Source organism: Tetrahymena thermophila (genome assembly GCF_000189635.1).
Source record: "Tetrahymena thermophila SB210 genomic scaffold scf_8254446, whole genome shotgun sequence".
Classification (NCBI taxonomy): domain Eukaryota; phylum Ciliophora; class Oligohymenophorea; order Hymenostomatida; family Tetrahymenidae; genus Tetrahymena; species Tetrahymena thermophila.
Genome location: NW_002476226.1, coordinates 157,908 through 173,732, shown reverse-complemented (window position 1 = coordinate 173,732; position 15,825 = coordinate 157,908). Strand labels below are relative to the sequence as shown.

The following is a 15,825-nucleotide window of genomic DNA, read 5'->3' as shown; positions in this document are numbered from 1 at the left end:
ATTCATATAATATAGAATTGACAGTTGATTAATTGATTATTAATTAAGATTTGCTTAAATTTTTATCACTTTTTTATTTTTAGATTTAGGTAATTTAAGATGAAGTAAAATTTATTGATATTGTGATTAAAATAATATTTCAAAATTGAGTGCAAACATTGCATTGATCGCTCTTTACTATATCTGGTTATGGAGTATAGTGGCTTTTTAAAACCCAGATATCTCTCATGTTTCTAGCCCATTCATCAATATCAAGTCCGTATCCAAGAATGAATTTAGGTTCAATTGTAAATCCAATGAATTCAGGGTTAAGTTTAACTTTCAAATTGGCAGGCTTATAGAACAAAGTACAGATTTTAATGCTTTCTGGTTCAAACTTTTAAACAGATTGTACAAGAGAGCTCATGGTAAGACCAGTGTCAATAATATCTTCTACAAAAACTACATGTCTTCCTTTAAGGTTATTTTTTAAGCCAATTAACTCAGTTATTTTTTCTGTGCTTTTAGTTCCAACATAACTAGCAACTCTGCAAAATTCAATATTGCATTCAAAGAATTCTAGGTTTCTGACTAAGTCACTGCAAAAAACAAAAGCACCGTTCAAAATACCAATGAACAAAGGGTTCTTATCTTTGTATTCAGCAGAGATTTCTTTAGCAAGTCTCTTAATTTATTCTTAGATTTTTTCTTCAGAGATCCAAGGGACAAATGTAAGGTCCTTAATTGTAACTTCTTTCTTACCGATATAAGTAGTCATTTTTGAGTTTTTGTACTAAGTATTATCTAATTTAAAAACAAAAGTAGTTTTTATCAAGTTTTAAATTTTAAGTATTTTTTGATAAAGAAAAATAAAATAAAAAAATTTTCAGAAGAAATCTAGGTAGTATTTATAGCATATTTTTTCATTCAAAAACAAAGGAGGGGGATTATTTCTAATAATTAGTGCGAATAGGGGGATCTTGTATTAAGTAAATTAAACAAATGTAAAGTGACTTACCTTTCAGTATTAAATCAAATGACTGAGACCCCTTTTTTGTTTTTTCTTTTTCCAAACTTAACTTCTAAGAGCGTATCTTTTTTTTTTATACGTAACTTACTTATTTTACTATAATAAGCTCATATTTTAGAGTTGTTTGTATCGTTTTTTTTGCATGTTATCTTTTTCGAGTTTCAATTATCTAGTAAACAAACTGTAAATTTAGTATGTAGTTGATTATATTCTGATTAAAGTAAAATTTCAGGATAGTAAATTACAATTTTTCAAAAAATTTTAAAGTATAGAGAATTCTTAGTAATTATTTTGACCCTCAATAAACTAATTTTTAATTAAATAATGATAAACTTTGACATGACGCTGTATCATGAATAAAAAATCTCCAAAATTAAGTATTATTTGAAAATTCTTACTAATTAGTTATAGTTAAAATAATATGCACATCATTTTATCATATCAGGCATTTTCATAAAACAATTTCATTTTAATGTAAAATATATTTGTAGAGCTGTAAAGTGAAATTTATAGATAAAAATAAATTAATCAGTGAATCTACGAAGCAAGAACTAATATTTGCTATTTAAAGTTCAATACTATATATACATTTTTGAAGTTTTTAATAGTTTGAAACTATTATTTTTAAATTTTATGAAAGTAAAAGTTTGTAAAATTAAGTGAAATTCAAATTTGATTAGGAAACAAAATGTTTTAATTTTTTTGAGTTAGTAATTAAGCTATTTAGAGATAAAATATTGATAGGATTTAGCTTTTATTCAAGAAATTTCTACAAAGGAATTTGTATCCATTTTAAACAAAAAAGTATTTATTCTTACAAAGAATTCTACAAAATTAGTTTTAATAAAAAAGGTAGAATAAGTAGAAAATATAAAAATGAGCGGTAATAATCCTTAAAATATGAGTCAAGAAGAAAAAGATAAAAGAAATAAAATATTTCAAAAGGTAGCATAAATGAATATGTAGTTTGAAAATTTAGAAGCATAAGTTAAATCAGTTATCCACTAAAATCTAATGAAACGTAAGGAAGATTGTTACAACAAATATAAAAAATCTTCAGACGATTTTGCAACCTGTGCTCACAGCTTAATTGAAGAAACCCGTAAAATCTCACAAGAAATGAAATTCAGAATTAATTTCTTTGAATATAAGATGGAAGAATGCTTAAAGAAAAATCACGATGCAAATATATTGCTTCAATGTACTGAAAATTAGGAAAAACTTTACCACAAAATATTTTCACATATTCATAAATTGGAATGAAAAAAATAACAAATAAGCTATAAAAATAGAATATAAAATGAATATAAACAAATCGTTTTATTTATTTATTAAAAATGGCATTCAGATAAATTCTTTTTTAGTTGATTAATTTTCATATTTGTAAAAATCAAACTATATTTTTATTTGACATTTTGAAGCTAATTGATAATGTTTATAACATTAACAAATTTATTCTTTCAATAAATATCCTTAATATATATATTAAATATGACAAAAATAATAAATATATTCATCCATCCTATATTTAAATTAAAGATATTAATAATATATAATTAAATCAAATAAATTTCTATACATTTTTATGATAATATAGTTTAAATATTTAAAAAAGTTAAAATATAATTTTTTTATTTTAAAATTATTTATTTAACAAATATTTTTGATAAATATAAAAAAATATTTGATAAGCTTATTAAGATTTTTTTAAGTTAGATTATGCTTAAAATTATGTAAAATAATAAATTGAATAAAAAAATCTCAAAATATTCAATTAGAATTTAGCTTTTTCTTAAAAAGTTAAAATCCATATAGTAAATAAATAAAATACTCTGTAGCTTAATCTCAATTTTGTATTCTTAAAATAAAATTATAAATTAAAAATAATAAATTATATTTTTTTAGCTTTTAAAAGCTATATTTTTATTGACTTTAAAATTATTTAGTTAAATTACAATAAAAGATTTGAAAAAAATATTTACAGTCAAATAAGGTGTTATTTAATATAAGATTATTTTTAAATGAAATAAACAGGTTATTTTTAAAATTTAGGGCACTAATATACATACATTAGTGGTAATTAATGAGAATTTACAGTATAGAATAAAATCTTAAATAATTTTAAAAAATAAATAAAAGAATAGAATTCATATGTTTTATTTTTATATTCAACTTACCAATAAATTAAAAAAAAAGATTTTAGAAATAAGAAATAAATGTAGAATTTGAGTATGAAAATAATAAAAATATCTACTTCTTAAACAAAATACTTTCTAAAAAATTAAGAAATTAGTTTTTTTATAAAGTATAATAAAATAAATTATGAAAAATATATTTTAGTTAGAGTTTATAAGCGAAAGAGTGAGCAAATAATATGAAAATTAGTATCTAACTAAATAGCTCAGGCCTAAGAAGATTTTATTATAGTGTTTCCATTTTTATCTTATTCTAAGTAAATATGGGTAGCTTAGTTCTAGAATTTAGAAGCAGGAAGACCATTTATTTTTTTAGGAGGTTACTTGTTTGATGGAGATTTACCAAATTTATCTTCATAATCTTTCGGCAAGTGGTTTTTGCAGAAATCAAGCTACTCAAGTGCTTCTTAATTTCTTTGTTTTGTTGTTTTTAATTTTTTAATTTATTCCATTTCCACCTGCTCTAATTTTTTGAGAAGGCCTTCTTTTTACTCAATCTATTTCTTTTCAGTATCAAATACGCTCATTTATTCATTTTAAACGGACTCTAATTTCTTGATCAAAAACTCTTATTACTTTCTTTTAGCTTACTTTTCTTATTATCTAACTTGTTAAACTTTCCATCTCAAATTTTCCATATAAACTTAATCTTCCTTAGCTTTTTATGCAAAATCCTTTGCTAATAAGCTCTTAAAGTATTAAGCATCATCTTTGTGTTTATCTTGAACAAACTTCTTAGAAATTTAACACTTAATCATTTCTAATTATCCTACAGGATGAGTAAATGGAATTTCTTCAACTTCAATTTTTTTTCTTTTGGCTTCTTGTTTCTTTTTTTTTTTCATAAAATAAATATAAATTTTGCATAAAAGAGGTAAAATATTTCTTTAATAAAATTTTTATTTCTTAAAAAGTTTAATTTGTTTTGGTTATTTTATATTTTTAGTCAGTTGAACATGAATTTATATTTCAAAGATACTCAATAAACTAATAATATTTTTTTTAAAGATGATTAAAATGTATTAAAAAAGTATTTTTAATGTAAACACTTTGTCTTCTCATCAAATTTTAAGTGCGATGTTTTAGTTATTTTTCGCAAATTCAATTTTTCTTTAAATTATTATTAATATTATTTGTATGTGAAAAACGCTTATATTGGTGGAATGTATGATATAAACTAAGACAATAATATCAAAAGTTATATTTTTTGTATCAATGTATTTATTCCTCTTCCTTCTAAATGGAGAATGTCCAAGCTAAAAAATGAAAAGAAATTTTATACAATCCTGTCTTATTGTGTTAAAGCTCTAAACCAATAATTTAAAATACTTTAATAAAGTCAAAAATACCTTTAATTGTTCACGCCTTTTTATTTCATAAATTTGATTAGCTCTTTCCTTAATATCATCTGCTTTCTTTTAGAGCATATTGTCTTCAACAGAGAGCTTGTTAATACGATTTGTAATAACATTTAACTTAATTTATGCAACCTTATGATTCTGCTTAGCTTAATATAAAGATCCCATGCTCTAGCTGTGGGAATTTTAAGATTTTGCTGTGCTCATAGTACTTCCATTCTTATTATATGGATTTGCATTAATTAGTTTTCTGTTTAATGAAGTACCCATCTTTGATTTTTGTGTCTAGCTGACCTATGAAGTGTTACTTTATTCTAGCTAGCTTTTTTGCATGGTTTCTTAAGCTTAGCCTTCAGTTTTAGGGTTTTCTTCGCTCATTTTTAATTTTTTTACTTTATCTTTTATATTTTTATTGTTCAAATAGTGAGCCAATCAATATTAATTTTCGGCAGCAATATTATCAATCTTTTTATATTAATTTTTTAATACACTAACTAAAATCTTAAAAAATAAAATTTGATTACCTTTTCTTTTTATTACTCTAGATTATGAGTTTTTTTAGCTGTGAAACTTTATTACTATAGTTCAGTTTTATTGAAGTAATCTATTTTAGTTAATTGTTTTAAACAAATTAATTTTTTAAGCTGCCAAAATCTAAATAGAAATAAGTAAATATATAAAATGGGTACAGGATTGATTTGATTCATTAAAAAGAGTAACATTTAAGCAATTAAATTTACTGATTTAATAATTTTTTTAGTAGGAAATATTTGATCTGATTGAGAAAGTCTTCAATAAATAAATAGAATTATTTAATCAGCAATTTGCATAGAATATTAATTTCTTAAAATAATTTGAATAGAGTTTATTAAATAAATAAAAATATCATATCCAAAGCAAAATATAAAAAATTTAACTAGAATATAAAATAATTTCAATAAAATATGCAAATAAATTATTTGATAATATTAATTAAGTATTCTTTATTTCATTTATTCAATCAATCAGAGAGTACGTTAAAAATATTATGACTTTATATTTGCTATTTCTTTATTAAAAAAATACTCATAAATAAATAATTAATTAATTAAAAGAGAATAAATTAAAATTAATAATATAAAAAATAAAGAGTAAAAAGAAATAATATAAAAAATTTACAGGTTGCTATTTTTTGCCAGCATAAGATCCTGCTTGTTGCTTGGTGTTGCTATTTTCATCTTGATAGTTTCTTTTGTTATTTTAGTTGTTAGATTAATCTTGATTTTAATAATTTGTATTTTTTTGATTGTTCTAATTGGAATAGTGCTAATTGTTGTTTTCATTATAGTTATTTTGTCTATAATTATTATTACCCTTTCTTTGATTTCCTTAAGTTTGTTGATTGTTATTATCTTAATTTTTATTATCATAATGTTTTCTCTAACCATCATTATTACCTTAATTTTATTATCCTTATGTGTTCTTGGAGTAGTAATTATTATTTTTGTTACCTTCGGTGTTATTATTACTGTTATTATGATCATTTTGATACCTTTTTCTTTCATAATTATCATCCTATCTATTGTTATCTTTTTTATAATATGTGTTATTGTTTCTGTAATTATTTGAGTTTCTTTTCTCTCTATTATTTTGGTTTTCTTTGCTATTTTAACGAGATTAAGCACTTTCTTAGCTATCAGTTTCGTAATCACTCACATTATCCTCAAATTTTTTCTAGTGTCTTTTTTAAAAGTTCTACCTATTATTATTGTTGTTGTAGTTATTATTATTATTATTGTTCTAATCATAACCTTATTATCTATTGTTATAATTATTTTTTTGGTAAACCCTTCTTTAATTGCCTTGTTAGTTATCTTTTTATTCATGATTTTATGAATCTTAATTATCATTATGATTACTTTATTCATTAACTTGCTGGCCTTCATGCTTTCTTTCATATTTATATTGCTTTTACTGATTTCCATCTTTTCTATAGTAATTATTATTGTTATTATTTTGATTTTTATAGGGTTTTCTATTATTATCATAAGATTTTTTGCTATTAATTTTATTAATATTTTCATTGTTTAAGTCTTCAAGTTCATTTTCATTATATAATTATGGGTCTTTCTTTTAATTCTCATCATAAATCTCTACACTCTCCTAAGATTTATATTCATTCTTAGATAATTACTTTGTTTAAACTTCGGAATCATAAATTTAATTAATTTATTCTTGAGCTTCTTTTTTAGCTAACTACTTTTCTACATAAACTACATTTTGTACATTTTTTTTTCTATCTCTTTCATCTTTATTATATTTTTTATCCTAATATTTTTTATAATTATTGCCTTCTTTATTTTAAGAATTCTCTTCTTAATCTTTAGATTCCTTATTTACTTTATTTAATTATGGCTTTTATTATTCTTAAACTTGTGAATTCTCACTCTTAGTTACTTTCACTACTTGTTACACAGAACTTGCTTATTCTACTCTTTAATCACCCTTTTATTCTTCTTTTTTAGTTGAATTTTAAGTCTTTTATTAACCCTAGCTTTAGTTTTATGTTTATTGCTAATTATTAGGCTTTTAGTTTTATACTACTTTTTCTGTTGCTTATTGAACTTGATTTTGATTTGGTTTATTTGCAACTGTAGTTTGTACGTGAGCTTTCTATGATTAAGAATTATTATCAGTAGCTGCTGTATTTGTTTTTGATTCTTTTTCTTAATGTGGTACTTTTTATCCATTTTCCTAGATATTAGCTACTTTCTATTCCTTCTCTAAAGCAGTGGTTTTCTATTGTTCTTAAGCTTAAGAAACAGGTTTTTATACTTTTTCATGAGCTTTTAAATCCTACTTAATTTCAGCTTTTTATTCAGTTTGATGCTTATGTTCATTTTGATTCTTTAATTCAACCTGAGGAGTATGCTTTTACACACTTTGATGTTGCTATTGCTTTTATTCAATTTATGGTTGAGGCTTCTACTCATTTTATATGTTTTCCTTTTTTTTTTAATCAGGTAGTGGTTAGTGTTAATTGTTCTATTTTTTTTCTTGTTATTGATCTTATTTTTTTTCAACTTTAGTTTATTATTAGGGCTTTTCTTATTATTGCTAAGTTTAAGGAGACTAATGCTATTGTTAAGTTTATTCTTATTATTTAGGTTTATTATTTTCGTTTTAAGCAGTTTCATTAGCAGGCTAGCTATTTGTTGCACTTTATGATGGTTAAGCTGGTTTATTATTCATATTTCTTGTAATAACAATTCCATCATCGTAGTTAATAGTTTTAAAGAATGGTTTATCGTCACCTTACTTATTCTTATTGACAAATCCTTTAGGTCTATACTCTTCTTAGTTATTTTTTGTGTTTGTATAACCTTTATTTCCATACTTATCTTATTATTTGAATTTTTTATTGTTTTAATCATCTTCCTCGAATTATCTCTTGCTACTTACAACATAGTTAAATTCTTGATCATTATCTGCTTTTGTTTAATTCTCATTCTAATTTTAAACTTATTAGCCATGTTGCTTAACTTCACTTGTTGTTGATTCTTTTTGAGGCTAACGCTAAATTAATAATTTTCTTTAAATTTATTCAAATTTTAAAAGATAGATTTTACATTTTATTTTACAAAATCTGATTGTCTATCCTAATTATAATTCTAGCCATATTGTCTATCTATAAAATTTATAAACAAACACTTACTTATTTGATATTTTACTATAAAGAACAATTACCATATTTTTTTTTTTAAGTACCAGGAGCTGATTCTGCCCATATTCTTATGTAGAATGGTAAATCCTAATTTTAAATAATTTTAAAAAGTAAGTTTGATTATAAATTGTAAATTAAGAGGGAAAATTAGTTTATAATTTAAAAACAGCACACACAGGAGACACAATAATATTTAATTGCTTATAAAATTATTTATTTTTTTGTATTACTTTCATTTGAATAATTTTGAGTGCATCGTTACGGTCAAATTTTATTTTAAAGCATCCACTGAATTTACTGTCTGCAATCATATCTTTAATATCTAAACCTTTAAAGACTTTTCTAACAAGATCTTCATCTACTTATTGGTCTCTTTTTGCAATTTTAAAAGTGATGAGATCTGACTCATATTCCTCTATTTAGCTAACCATATCTTCATCTAAATAATAAATAATATGTAATCTATCCAATTATATACATTAAAATTTACATTATTAATTAAATTCATCCTTTAGATTGCTATTCTCTTAATAAGGTCTTCTCTGGCCATAGTTATCTCTCTTATTTTTATAATTTTAATGGTGATCATAGTTTTTATTATTGTAATTTCCACTCTATTGTCTATTTTATCCATACTATTAGTTATTCTAATAATGCTAGGCTTCCTTTGTTGCTTACTTTTCAGCTTAATAAGACTAACTATTCTACTTACTTCCACTGCTTTCAGCTTTTGCTAATTAAATTTAACATAATTTTTAAACTTTAACATATTATTTATAAAAATTAATTTCTTAATAATTTAATTACAAACAGTTTCTTCGTGTCTGTCTTCATCTTCTGAGTCATTTCCAATATCTGCCCAGTCTTGTATATTTAAAACATATTTTATTTTCTAATAATTTATTATACTTTATTAATTACTTCTTTTCTTAATCTCTGCTCCGCTCATCTATACTTTTGTTTTTTAATCTTCTCCTTTTTGCAATATATCTTTTTTAATGTGAATTAATTTTTTTTAAATTTTTTGATTTTTTTTTTCTGCTAATAATTAATTTCCACTAGTTCATTTTTCAAGTAAAAAGACTTCTAATATCTTTTTTTACGAGTATCATTATGATAACAAGAGAATAGAGTGGGAGCGAGTGGAAGAGCTTATCCAAAATCTCAAAACTTATAAAAAGACTTAAAATAACAAGTAATTTTTAAATTAAAAAAATTTATGGTTTTAAATTGAATTATTTCAAAATAATAAAAATATTTTTTTTTCTTTAGTTTTTCCTTATTATTTTGGATTTTAATTTTGTTATTAATTTAATTTGAAAAAGTAAATTTAATTTACCATCTTTTTATGTTCCTTTTATATTATAAATAAAAAGAGGTATAAAATATTTATTTACTCTTAAACTGGTTAAATTAAAATATTTTATTAAAAAAATATTTTAATTCTTCTTTTATTTAAGATTTCCTTTTTTTTTTATCAATTAATTTAATTTTTATATATCTTATTAAATACTTATTGATAAAATTAATTACTTATATAGATTGAGTTAAAGTGGAAACTCCATTAAAAGTTAATGGTTTAAAAATGAATATTAGATGAGGGAAATTTAGTATAAATAATATTAAGTCTTTTGAGATAATTTTTATCACTAAAATTTATGAGTTTTAAATAAACATATTGATGATTTAAATTAAAAAAAGATTTTAGAATATATGATAAATTATTTATTTATTTTTAATTAATTAAGAATTAATCTAATAAACAAATTTTTAAATATTTTTTTTTTGCAAACATCAAGAAAGGAAGTTGATATTTATTTATATTATAAATTAAATTTTTAATACCAATAGTTTGTAATATTTTATTAAATAGACTAAGCTGAAACTGATAAATTAATTAAATTTTAAAATTTTACAGTTTTATATTTTTAACTTTAAAAAATTTAACAAATGAAAAGATTTCAAATATTAAACCAAAAAAATATTCATATTATAAATAATTTATTTTAAATATAATTGGTTAATTTGAAATAATTTGAAGACAAGAATTTCAAATTAAAAATTAATAATAAACTTGATAAAAATAGATTTTATTCATAATATAAATACTTTTTTTCTAAAATTTTGAATGAAAAACATTCTTTAAAAAAAAAATAGTTTAACCTTTACATCGTTTAAATTTTTCTGTGATCATATTATTTTTCAATTTAAATTGCCGCATAAATTAAACTTCAGCTTAACTTAATTCGGCTTAACCTATATTTACACCATTATATTAATTTTATTATTTTTCTGACTTTTTAGAAAAACTAGATTAATTTATCAAATGGGTTGTTTAAAATATTTTAATTTTAAACTAAAAATAAGTTAATTTAAGTTGTTTCTTGAAGAGTGAGTATTCATATCTATCTTTACGAATTAATGTGACGAGTTCTATTTTAATTATTATTGGTTTACTCGTAAATTTATTAAATTTTGAATCCTTAAAACTAAAATTGTTCTAGATATAGTTTATGTTCCCTTTACTTAATACCATTAACAGAAAAATATATTTTTGATGATGATATTAATAAAAATAATAAATAAAAACCAAAATTAATTTGATAAATCCAAGTTTCATAAAGAATATCTACTTTAACAAAATGTCTGAAAAACAATTATAGGCTATTATAGCTCCTTCAATTTTATCAGCTGATCTTTCAAGCCTTGCTGATGAATGTTAAAAGCTTAATGACTAAGGCGCAGATTGGTTACATATTGATGTCATGGTACTTAAAATTACTTGTGCTTTCATAATTTTTTAATAATTTATTTAATTAATAGGATGGGTAAATAGTTTTATAGTTTTCATAATAGAATTCTAGCAAGAAATGAATGAACAAATAGATTGAATAATTCAATAAATTTATATTAAATACAATTATTTTTTAAATTAGCCACTTTGTCCCAAACTTCACTTTTGGTTAAACTGTTGTTAAGTGCCTCAGAAAGAAAGTCAAAGGATTTTTTGATTGCCATTTAATGATTTCTGAACCCTAAAAATGGGTTAAAGATTTCCATAATGCAGGAGCAGATCAATATACATTCCATTACGAAGCTGTTGGTATAGCATTAAATATAATTCAAGGCTAATTGGTCAATAATAATAATTTTTTAAATAGAAAATCAAGAGTAGCTCTGCAAAGAAATCAAGGAAACTGGAATGAGGGTAGGAATTGCTATTAAACCAAAAACTTAAATCGAAGATAAACTTTTACAACTTATTGATAGTAATTTAGTTGACATGGTTTTAATTATGACAGTAGGTAATATCACTAAAAAAATAAAATTCATATCTTTTAAACAATATTTAATTTTTTTTAGAACCTGGTTTTGGTGGATAAAAGTTTATGTAAGACATGATGTAAAAAGTTGAGCTTTTAAGAAGAAAATATCCTAAGCTAGATATTTAGGTTGATGGAGGTATAGTATGTGAAAACATCGATATAGTTGCTAAAGCTGGAGCAAATGTTATTGTCTCAGGTTCAGGTATAGTAAATCATGCTGATCCTAAAAAAGCTATGGCTTTTATGAAAGAAAGAGTTTAGTTTTTTATTTCTGACAATGAAAATCAAATTTAATAGTAAAAGGATTGATTGATTCTAAAGTACTTACTTCTTGTTATATATTCAGTAGTTTAGTAGAAATAGTGAAAAGCTTTTATATGATTGATTATGTTTGTTTGTATCACAGAAGATTAAAAATTAAACTTTTTCTAAATTAAATAATAAGATTTTTCTTTTCACAAACTAAAATATTTTTTAGATAAATAATTCATTTTATTTTAAAATTATTAAAAAACTGTATGTTTATTTGTTAAATCATAATATGAATTTATTTTGTGAGACGCTAAGGATGTTATATAATATGTTACTTACTCAATTATAATTGCATAGAATCAAATCAGTTTATAAGATATTATATAAGCACATAAATTTTTATATTTTAATTAGTTTAAATTATTAGAATTAGTAAAAAAATAACACTTAAATAGCTTTAAAAGTTTTAAGATGTCAAGCGTTTACTCTCTAGAACCACCAACTAGTGGCAAAGTTATAATTAGAACTTCAATGGGAGACATTGATGTAGAGTTATGGACTCTTGAGGCTCCAAAAGCTTGTAGAAATTTTATTTAATTGTGCCTTGAAGGATATTATGATGATACAATATTTCATAGATTGATTCCAAAGTTTATGATTTAAGGTGGAGATCCCACAGGCACGGGAAAGGGAGGAGAAAGTATTTATGGAGAGCCATTTAAAGATGAATTTCATTAAAGATTAAAATTTTCACATAGAGGTATTGTAGCTATGGTAATTATAAGTTAATAGATAATTTTTAGCTATGTGAATAATGATTTTAATTGATATAATTAGGCAAATGAAAGCAAACCTAACACTAACACTAGTTAATTTTTTATAACATTTGATGAGTGTACTTGGCTTGATAAGAAGCATACTATATTTGGAAAAGTAACTGGTGATTCTGTGTATAATTTGCTTTAACTTCAATAGGTAGAAACAGATTAAAATGATAGACCATTGAATCCTCCAAGAATTATCAAAACAAATGTAGTATAAAATCCGTTTGATGATATTGTTCTAAGAAGCGATTAAGCCATAAAATTTTCAAAATTGAACCAAAACAAAGATTAAAAGTATAGCAGTGGATCTGAATCAGAAGAAGATGAAGAAGAACAAAGGTTTAAAATAGAAAATGAGAAAAGAAAGAAAGAAATGCTTATATAAAAGCAAAAAGAGGAGGAATAAAAGAAAAAGAACTTTTAAAATAAAAACTTACTTTCTTTTGCTGATGATGATGAAGAGGAAGAAGATGGCATAGAAGAAAATGGTGATGATGATGAAAAAGAAGAAGGAAACAATAAAAACAGTAATAAAGATGATTTCAAGAAACCATAAGACAAATGTTAAATAATGAATATTCATGATATAAGTGAGGAAGATAAATTTAGCAAAGAAACAGCAGTAGATATAGAAAATTTACAGTATTCAAATATAAAATAAATTTATTGTAGAATAAAATTTATGATTTATTAAAAAGAAAAAAGAAGTAATAAATAGAAGAGGAAGAAAATAAAAAAAAGAGATTGTAAGACAGAGTAAAATCAGCAAAATAAGATGGAGTGAAAGAAGAGATAAATAAAAAGTTATTTAAAGAAAATGAAGTCATTGAAGTAAAAGGGAAATTAGCAGAAGAAAATAAAGATTTGCTCAATTACAAGAAAAGAATTAATAAATAAACAGGTAAAGTTGAATTATATTGGGATAATGAAGGAGAATAATCAAAATCAGAGAGTGATCAAGAATCTTATTCCTCAACAGACTCAGAAGATTATCAAAATGAAGAAGAAAAGTAAAATAAAATTCAATATCATTTTAATGAGGGATTAATTAATAAAACAAATAAAATTAAGGAAAATTAGACAAAAACAAAAGGAGGAGTATGAAAATTTAAGAATATCTTTCTTGTAATAAAAACGAGATGGTTAAGGAACAGCTTCAGAATCAGCAGTAAATATTGAAGTTAAAAATATAGATTTAATGATTACTAAAAAAAACAGAGGAAAAATAAATCAGAGAACAATAAACTACTTACTAATGTAGAAAAAAGGAGGTAAAAGTATTTGGAAAAAGAATAGTTAGAAAGGCGTTAAGGAGGTTACATGAAGAAGTTAGCTGAATTTTAGTAAAAAATGAAGGTTGTTTCAAATCCAAATAGCTGGGTAAAGCATGAACTTAGATTCTAAGCAACTGGTGACAGAGCCTTTTAGATTTTTGATGCTAAAGAAAAAATTAAAGAATACAATGTTAATGAGGACTTGGAAAAGAAAGGATATGTAAATAAAAGCTTGGATAATCTTAAAAGAAATATAGAGAAACGCTAAGAAGAGAGCCAAAAAAGAGTAGGAGAAAAGTTGACTGTAGAAGAGTTAATGAAGTTAGCAGATGAATGAATGAATAATTAATTAATGAAAGAAATAAATAAATATATCTAATAAGCTAATGATTGATCTAAATTCGCTTATTATAATTTTTTTGTTTTATTTAAAATGCTAATATTTTTAAATATAAAAATTGCCTAATGTGAATGAATATAATGAATGTTTAAATGTTCAAATAATTGTAGTATTTGTAAATAATACAATCAAGCAAACATTCAAACACCTTTTATTTGTTTAAAAAAACATAAAAATATACTTTTGCTTTTATTTTATCTTTTAATATTGAAAAAACCTTTTTTTTTAATAATAAGAATCAAAGTTTTTGATAGATATTCTAATTGATAATTGTAATTAAAATCAAAGCAAAGCAAAAATAATAAAAAATGAAACCCAAGATAAAAATAGATTTCTTTAAATAAAATATTGAAGTCAAATCTCTTAACATTCAGATGATTGGCAAATAAGGAGTGAACTACTTCACTTTTATTAAAAAAGAAAATGAGGGTTTACTAGAATCTTAACATTTTATTGTAGTAGACGAAGTAAAAAATAGCAAAAATTAAAGAATTCCTAATTGCAAAGCTTTTATCATTAGTAAAAAAAAAGAAAATTTAAGAATTTAACTATATGACAATGTTGATGAAAAGATAGATGAAGTTTCGATAGATAATCAAAAAGAGCCCTATTTTGCAATTATTTAAAAAAGAGATGTAGAAAATTGGAAACATTTAAAGGATTATTAAGTTTCTACTTTGCCATAAGAAAAGTTAGAATAGTTTACTTTTTCGCTTTTATACTATGTGTATTAGGATTTAAATCAATTTAAAATATAAAAAATTAAAAAATGTAAATTCTCAATAAATGACAATATTTATTTTTAAGAAAGAAATAATAAACTAGAGTTTAAAATTTTCTTTACAGAGCTTTATCTTAAAAAATAACTTTAAAAAGATGAATCTGATATTTAATCAAAGTAATTATCAAAGTATGATATATTTTGCAATATAATATGTTAGTTATTTAGTAAAAATAACAATGAATTCGATGAACCAGATAAGCTTGATACCAAATAAATAGATTATTATGAAAGAATAAATAAATTCTTTAAACTTTGCAAAAGCCATTAAGGTAGTGCTAATAAAAGTGGTTTATAGTATTAAATAGATTCTGAATTACATTCATATCTTTGCGAAAACCTATTTAAAAATAACTCAATCAAAAATATGATCTAATAATTAAACTGAAATTACATATTTCAAATAGCTATAAGTATATAATCTTATAAAATAGTTTCTTAGTATATTGAATTTTTCTTATTTTATAATATTTTCATTTTCTATAAATTGTTTCTTAAACTACTTAAAAAAAATATCATTTTATTTATTTGTTTATTTTTTTTTTAATGAAAGCTCTATATTTTAATAATAATAAATTGTTATATTTTTTAAATTTTGAGTTTAAAATTTATTTATTTTTTTCTAAATAAATATTTTATGTTAATTTTTTGATATAAAAAAAATATTTATATTAATTTTAACATGGAATGTTCGTTCTATTAA

The 15,825-nt window shown here is 22.3% G+C and overlaps 7 protein-coding genes across 7 annotated transcripts; 4 read left to right on the top strand and 3 right to left on the bottom strand. All coding sequences in view use genetic code 6, as the record gives it.

The window, feature by feature from the left end:
* Window positions 1-139: 139 nt before the first annotated feature.
* On the bottom strand, window positions 140-757 carry TTHERM_00492780 (hypoxanthine guanine phosphoribosyltransferase; the record flags this gene model as incomplete). Its single annotated transcript, XM_001023170.3, has 1 exon — window positions 140-757. One exon carries the CDS (start codon window positions 755-757, stop codon window positions 140-142), a length of 618 nt encoding a protein of 205 aa, XP_001023170.1.
* A 1,128-nt stretch (window positions 758-1,885) lies between these two features.
* TTHERM_00492770 (hypothetical protein) lies at window positions 1,886-2,272 on the top strand (the record flags this gene model as incomplete). Its single annotated transcript, XM_001023169.3, has 1 exon — window positions 1,886-2,272. One exon carries the CDS (start codon window positions 1,886-1,888, stop codon window positions 2,270-2,272), a length of 387 nt encoding a protein of 128 aa, XP_001023169.1.
* Window positions 2,273-3,410: 1,138 nt separating this feature from the next.
* On the bottom strand, window positions 3,411-4,940 carry TTHERM_00492760 (hypothetical protein; the record flags this gene model as incomplete). Its single annotated transcript, XM_001023168.3, has 2 exons — window positions 3,411-4,034; window positions 4,554-4,940. 2 exons carry the CDS (start codon window positions 4,938-4,940, stop codon window positions 3,411-3,413), a joined length of 1,011 nt encoding a protein of 336 aa, XP_001023168.2.
* A 622-nt stretch (window positions 4,941-5,562) lies between these two features.
* TTHERM_00492740 (hypothetical protein) lies at window positions 5,563-9,304 on the bottom strand (the record flags this gene model as incomplete). Its single annotated transcript, XM_001023166.3, has 8 exons — window positions 9,187-9,304; window positions 9,073-9,129; window positions 8,756-8,998; window positions 8,496-8,704; window positions 8,289-8,352; window positions 8,171-8,229; window positions 5,721-8,117; window positions 5,563-5,610 (listed from the first exon to the last, which is right to left on the bottom strand). The coding sequence occupies exons 1-8, from the start codon at window positions 9,212-9,214 to the stop codon at window positions 5,563-5,565; spliced, it is 3,105 nt and encodes a 1,034-aa protein (XP_001023166.3). The 5' UTR covers window positions 9,215-9,304.
* Window positions 9,305-10,907: 1,603 nt separating this feature from the next.
* TTHERM_00492730 (ribulose-phosphate 3-epimerase) lies at window positions 10,908-11,900 on the top strand (the record flags this gene model as incomplete). Its single annotated transcript, XM_001023165.2, has 5 exons — window positions 10,908-11,033; window positions 11,089-11,093; window positions 11,202-11,368; window positions 11,427-11,570; window positions 11,629-11,900. 5 exons carry the CDS (start codon window positions 10,908-10,910, stop codon window positions 11,898-11,900), a joined length of 714 nt encoding a protein of 237 aa, XP_001023165.2.
* A 414-nt stretch (window positions 11,901-12,314) lies between these two features.
* On the top strand, window positions 12,315-14,278 carry TTHERM_00492720 (peptidyl-prolyl cis-trans isomerase, cyclophilin-type protein; the record flags this gene model as incomplete). Its single annotated transcript, XM_001023164.2, has 5 exons — window positions 12,315-12,617; window positions 12,681-13,309; window positions 13,366-13,677; window positions 13,739-13,835; window positions 13,886-14,278. 5 exons carry the CDS (start codon window positions 12,315-12,317, stop codon window positions 14,276-14,278), a joined length of 1,734 nt encoding a protein of 577 aa, XP_001023164.2.
* Window positions 14,279-14,649: 371 nt separating this feature from the next.
* TTHERM_000492719 (hypothetical protein) lies at window positions 14,650-15,510 on the top strand (the record flags this gene model as incomplete). The annotated part of the gene is made up of 1 exon (XM_012799616.1): window positions 14,650-15,510. The coding sequence occupies one exon, from the start codon at window positions 14,650-14,652 to the stop codon at window positions 15,508-15,510; it is 861 nt and encodes a 286-aa protein (XP_012655070.1).
* Between the last annotated feature and the right edge of the window lie 315 nt (window positions 15,511-15,825).